At 54.6% G+C, this 5,446-nt stretch overlaps 1 protein-coding gene across 2 annotated transcripts in view; it reads right to left on the reverse strand.

Annotated features, from left to right (window-relative positions):
- Positions 1 to 219: 219 nt before the first annotated feature.
- The window catches only part of MAPKAPK3 (mitogen-activated protein kinase-activated protein kinase 3), a 33,123-nt gene continuing 27,896 nt past the window's right edge, over positions 220 to 5,446 (reverse strand). For both annotated transcript variants that reach the window (XM_011993230.1, XM_011993231.1), the window contains exons 6-11: positions 4,983 to 5,106; positions 3,741 to 3,816; positions 3,262 to 3,386; positions 2,700 to 2,785; positions 2,322 to 2,402; positions 220 to 1,626 (exon numbers count right to left, since the gene is read on the reverse strand). In XM_011993230.1, coding sequence (XP_011848620.1) covers positions 1,474 to 1,626; positions 2,322 to 2,402; positions 2,700 to 2,785; positions 3,262 to 3,386; positions 3,741 to 3,816; positions 4,983 to 5,106 — 645 coding nt within the window. In that variant the 3' untranslated portion in view covers positions 220 to 1,473. The remainder of the gene's footprint in view (positions 1,627 to 2,321; positions 2,403 to 2,699; positions 2,786 to 3,261; positions 3,387 to 3,740; positions 3,817 to 4,982; positions 5,107 to 5,446) is intronic.

Below are 5,446 nucleotides of genomic sequence, written 5' to 3' on the forward strand. Positions count from 1 at the left end.
CGGCACAGAGCTGGGGGCATGTGGCAGCTGCCATCCCTCAGCTCTTCTGACCTTTCTACGCCTAGCGAGGACTCAGTGGCCTTGGAGTTAGCATGGCATGCTTACCAGGCCTGAGGCACCCCCTCCAGCTGGGGTGAAATCACTAGTGGGTCTGAGAAGCTGCCCTTGGGCCACTTTTGTCCACCCCTGTAGACAAAAAGTAAACCTAGGAGCCAGGAGAAAATGATGAAATGGTGTTTATTACTATCTGGATGTAAAACCCAGCAGTGTTGTCCTATCTGACATGGTCTAGGGTTTTCCAGCCAGTGAGAGAGGGGCCAGGAAGGAACTAGGCTGGGTGTCAGGCACTTGTCAGGCAGCACCAGGCACTCGGCACCCTGAGGCTACCATGGTGGGGTGGGGCTGGTAAGTCCTGATCAGCCAGGAAAGGCCCTCTCTGCCCTACTCAGGCCCAAGCCAGGACCAGATGTTCTGAGCATGGCTCGGTCGCCTTCCCCAACCTCAGGTCTGACCCAGAGTAAAGAAAGAGACCTCAGGTTAATGGGAAGCCTCTTGGCCCTGCTCCCAACCAGCCACTTTCACATAAGTACACCAAAAGATAGCCCCTCACATCAACAGAGAGGGGCTTTCCTGCCTGAGATCTGGTGAGCAGGGTACAGGGAAAGTATACTGGCTTTTCTCACAGTGACATTTTCCAGAGTGGAAAAAGGTTAAAAATATCCCCCACCTTAAGTTCAGATGAAAAGCCACCATTTGGGTAGGGAGTAGTGAGGGGATAGCTAGGCCCAGGGACTCCCTCAGGGGAGAGTGCTGTGTTCCCTCTGGGCTGGGCTGCAGCAAGGCAGGGCTGGACTGCACAGGGAGGCAGGCAGACCGGATCCAGCAGCCTCGGGGAGCCCAAGGAGGAGTGAGACTGAGAGGGCCAGCCAGTGTGCGAGAAATCAGCCTCCCCAAGAAGGCAGAGGTGAACCCTTAGTTGCCCCTCCTCCCTTACTCGCTCACTCAGCATTCACAGGCAGCAATGTGGTCCCTGGTCACCATGGCAACCAATGGCCAATGCCTTTCTCAAGGCCAGGCCCATCTGCCCACCCTGCAGGGGGATGTCTCTGTGGAAGACATGGAAGATGGGAAGCCCAGCCACAACTCCCAGTGGCCTAGAAAGCTAAGGCCATGGACCAGGGCAGGACAGCACAGAGGCCTCACTCAGGCCATTCTGGCTAAAGGTGCTGCTATGGCAGCAGGCAGCTCCCAGCCCCTAGGCCCTGCCCGTCTCTAGGGCTTGAGCCTGGGCCAGAGATCTGAAAGAGGTTTAGGGTCAGGGTCCTCCATCCTGAAGTTCCAAGTGACAAATTAAAACACAACAAAATAATCCTTTTGTTAAAAGAATGACCCTGGGCCCTCCTGGCCAGGGCCTCAGCACATTCCAGTCTGTCATGCAGGCTGAGAGGCCAGGCTCCTCCAAGGTCCCATGAGCTACTGGTTGTTGCAGCCCTGAGAGGCAGAGGAGCTGCCTGCCTGCTTTTTTCTCCTCTTGTTGAGGAGCCGGTTGTTAGAGGTCTTCAGGTCCTTGATCTTCACCTGATCGTAGTCCACCCGCATAGTGGCTAAGGCACTGGTCATCTCCTCCTGGGGACAGACAGGATGGGGGGCACTAAGAGGTCAGGATGTACTGACGTTAGGAACTATCACCCCCTGCCTGGGCAGCCCCTTAACAGTGTCAGTGACAGCCTGTGCTGCTTCTGTGCCCACTGTGTGCCCAGCACTGGGCCAAGCCCTTTGCATCACATGAGGGACCTCACTACAGTCCTCTGTGGCAGACACTGAGCTTCTTCACAAAGGCACAAAAGGAGAGTTATTCCCTGGGACCACACCAAGGGTAAGTGGGATAGTGAACTAAACCACTTCCACCACAGAACCACAAGACCTTCAGAGAATGCCATCTCGCTGGGCAACCAGCACACTGGGGCGTGGAATTTGTGCCACTGGAGCTGCTACCCCATATATTCAAATGTGGCCTCTGCTGGGTCTAAACCAGGCTGACCACCCTCCCAAATGTTGTTGGTTATAAGAGAGGTCATCATCCAAGCTTGGTACCAAAGCCCTGTTTCATTGAGAAAGTACGCCAGGAGCACCACACTGAATGGGGTAGTGAGGCCCAATCCTTGGAGTGCCATGGTTGGACCACTGTGACAGTCACTGACATCCTGTCCTCCAGGCATTGAAAGGGGCCAAAGACCCCAGACTCTGGGTAGCCACCCCCCTGAAGTCCCTTTTGCCCAAATCCTGGCACCTGTAGTGAGACTGAGGCAGAGCCCACCCACCTTGACTTCGTCCCAGTGGTCTTTGTCTTCCTGCAGCACTCGGGCCGTGTGGAGTGGGGTCTGTGGCACCACCATCGATTGCTGGAAGGACCCCCATGCCCATGGATTAGAAACTGGAGGCACCTGGGACAGCACTGGTTCCCCCAACTCCATCCCCTTCTCCGAGTCTCAGATGGGAAAACTAAGGCTTGGGGTGGGGAAGGAGCCTCAATGGGGCAGTGGCAAAGCCAGGTTGTAGGTGAGGCCCTACTATCTACCTGTGCGCATGGGCCCATTCCAGCCCTGTACTGGGGCCTCAAAGCAGAGTCACCACCCTCCTGCCCGGCAGTCCCACTCCGGCTGGACACCCTGCCTGCCATGGGAGGAGGAGGGGCTCACGTTGATCCAGGGGTGGTTCATAAACTGAGTGATGGTCAGCCTCTCTGTGGGGTCTGTCTTCAACAGGAGGCGGATCAGCTGCTTGGCTAGGGAGGCCAGGGAAGAGAGGGGAGAGGTGAGGTTGCAGAGTTCCTCAGAGCCAGCCCCTCCACCCTTCCCCATAGACCACAAGCTCTGCTGAGGCAGGGGCTGCATGTGCTCCCAAATTCCCAACCCACAGAAAGAGTGAGCTAACAACTATTTCTTGTTTTGAAGCACTAAGTGTCCAGGATAACTGGTTAAGCAGCAGTAGATAACTCATACAGGGCAGCCTTGTTTGTGGTCCTCAGAAGGGAAAATATGAATGAGGAATAGGAGTTAGAGGGAGTTTTGAGGAAGCAAGTTTTGAGCCTGTTTGACAGATGTAGAAACTGAGGCTCAAGAAGGTTAGGGGACTTGCCTAGGATCCCATAGCTGGGAAGAGGGGGAGCCAAGATTTGAACACAGGTCAGTTTGACACCAAAGTGATGTTTCCCAGAATGAAAGCTGCAGGGGCCAGGCTGGGACAGAGAGGTTCACTCACCATCCTCAGAGACCTCTGACCACTCAGGATTGGGGAAGCCATACTGGCCCAGGCGGATCCTTCTCTTCATCCCTGGGGAGATGGCCTGGCCCGTGTTGGAGTAGAAGGGTGGGAAGCCACAAAGGCTGGGGGAAGGGGTAAGTCATTTGGCATAGGGTGGGACCAGTGCCAGGGTAGACCCATTTCCCCTCAAAAGTCCCTGACTGGGGAGACAGGCAACCAGACACCATGGCAATAATACCAGCCCTCCAGACTCCCAGGCATATCCCAGGAATGCCATCAGCCCTTGGCATGGGGAGACCCTCAGGCACCTGAAGGAGTGGTGTCCCATGACCAAAAGGGAAGGGCAGCCTGCATGAGGAGTGACACACACAAGCCCCTCACCAAGGACATGGGGGTAGGGGGACAGAAGTGGTCCTGAGGGCTCACAGTGGGGGTGAGGGCAGAAGATGGAGGCAGGAGGTGGGGAAGGTACTCACAGGATGTACATGATGACACCCAGGGACCACATGTCACATGACTTGTCATACTTCTCTGGACCCAGGACCTCAGGGGCTGCCAGGGCAGAGGGACATCAGGGCTCTCAGACCCAAGGGTCTTAGAGCCCAGGCAGAAGCCTGAAGCCTGGGCGAGGTGGGGAGCAGGTACCTGGGCTGGGAGGTAGGGCAGAGCAGACTGGCGTCTGGCACCTTTTGGAAAGGCAGCACGTGTGTGAAGGTGGGGGAGGAGAAAGCTCCCGGAAAAAAATCAACCACTTTCAGACATACCCCTAGCTCCCTTGGGCCTGGGCCCCTCTGCCAGTCTTAACCTTGGTGAAATAAGAGAAGGCCAGTCTGGGGCTTGGTGGGAAACTGCCGTAGGTGAGAGGGTCTTGGCCTGCCAGCTGTCCTGTGTCCCTTGCCTCCCAGAATGCACAGCCTAGGTCACAGGCAAGGAGGAACCAGGGGCAAGGCTCTGCATTCCATCATCAGCTTGGCTACCAATCCATGGGGCCTGTCTTCCCTGTGCAATGAGGTGGGTAGGCTAGAAGATTTCTAAGTTAAAATACTGCAAAACACATCCTAGTTAACAAAGTGCCATTTCAACTATCTCAGGGAGCTTCCCACCCCTTCAGCAGCCCTCCAGGAAGACCTCTTCTGAGGAAGAAAAGCCCTCTGTCATCAGCCCACTCTCAGGTTAGGGGGCAGTTTTGGCAAGGAGCATTTTCAGATCTGGGGGTTGCCCACTTGCAGAAGGGCAAGGAACTTTTCCAGGAAACATGAGTATGGGCACACCTCCAAGCCCTGGCTTTAGTGACTCTCTCCCACAAGGCAGGTGACTGGTACCCTTTGTCCCTCCAGGTTAGGAGGAAATGCCTGCCCGCTTTTTGAATATGAATCCCAGGAAGACAAAAACTAGAGAAAAACAACCGTGGTTGGGCTCCGTCCCGAGCTGATGGCAGCCTTTTATCACATATATATTTAGAGCTGCTGTGATGTCATTCAGCTCACAGGCCACAGCCAGAATTTTCCTGGATCTATTTTCAAAAGCAGAAGCTGAAGTTTGGGAGAATATTTTTGCAGCCTCCGGCCCCCCACGTCACCCGCCTCCATGCAGACAGAATTCTCCCCCTCCCTCCTTGCTGGGCTTTAACCCTTTGTTTTCTGCAACCCACCGGCTACCCTAAAATACAGCTGTATAAGTTGGGGTGAGGAGTTACAAATCATGTCCCAAGGACTCACCCACATAATAGGGAGTATAGCAGGGTGTCTGCAGGGCATTTTGGGTGGTCTCCTTAGCAAAGCCAAAATCGGTGAGCTTAAGCACTGCGTCTTTCTCCTTAGATGTGTAGAGCAGGTTTTCAGGCTGGGCCAGAAAGAGAAAACATTGGTTTGGAGTTAGGAACCAGGCAGGAGCAGAGCCCCAAGGTGATCTTCAGCCAGACTCCCCAACTCCATCCCAGTGCAGAAGGAGCCAGGTCCATTTATAAAAAGACCTGGGCCTTGCCCACCAACATGGGTCAAATACAGAGAAACCCAAGGTGCTACCTGCATTCACAAAAGGGGAAGTAAGGCAGGTGTTCAGCCAAGGCTGTGAATGACCAAGTGCCATAGAAAGTCTCGGGGCAGGAACTTCTTCACCCTGGCTAACCCAGTGAAACCCCGTCTCTACTAAAAAAAAAAAAAAAAAAACAAAAAACTAGCCG

The sequence above is a fragment of the Mandrillus leucophaeus genome, unplaced genomic scaffold (genome assembly GCF_000951045.1).
Source record: "Mandrillus leucophaeus isolate KB7577 unplaced genomic scaffold, Mleu.le_1.0 Scaffold429, whole genome shotgun sequence".
In the NCBI taxonomy this organism is placed as follows: domain Eukaryota; kingdom Metazoa; phylum Chordata; class Mammalia; order Primates; family Cercopithecidae; genus Mandrillus; species Mandrillus leucophaeus.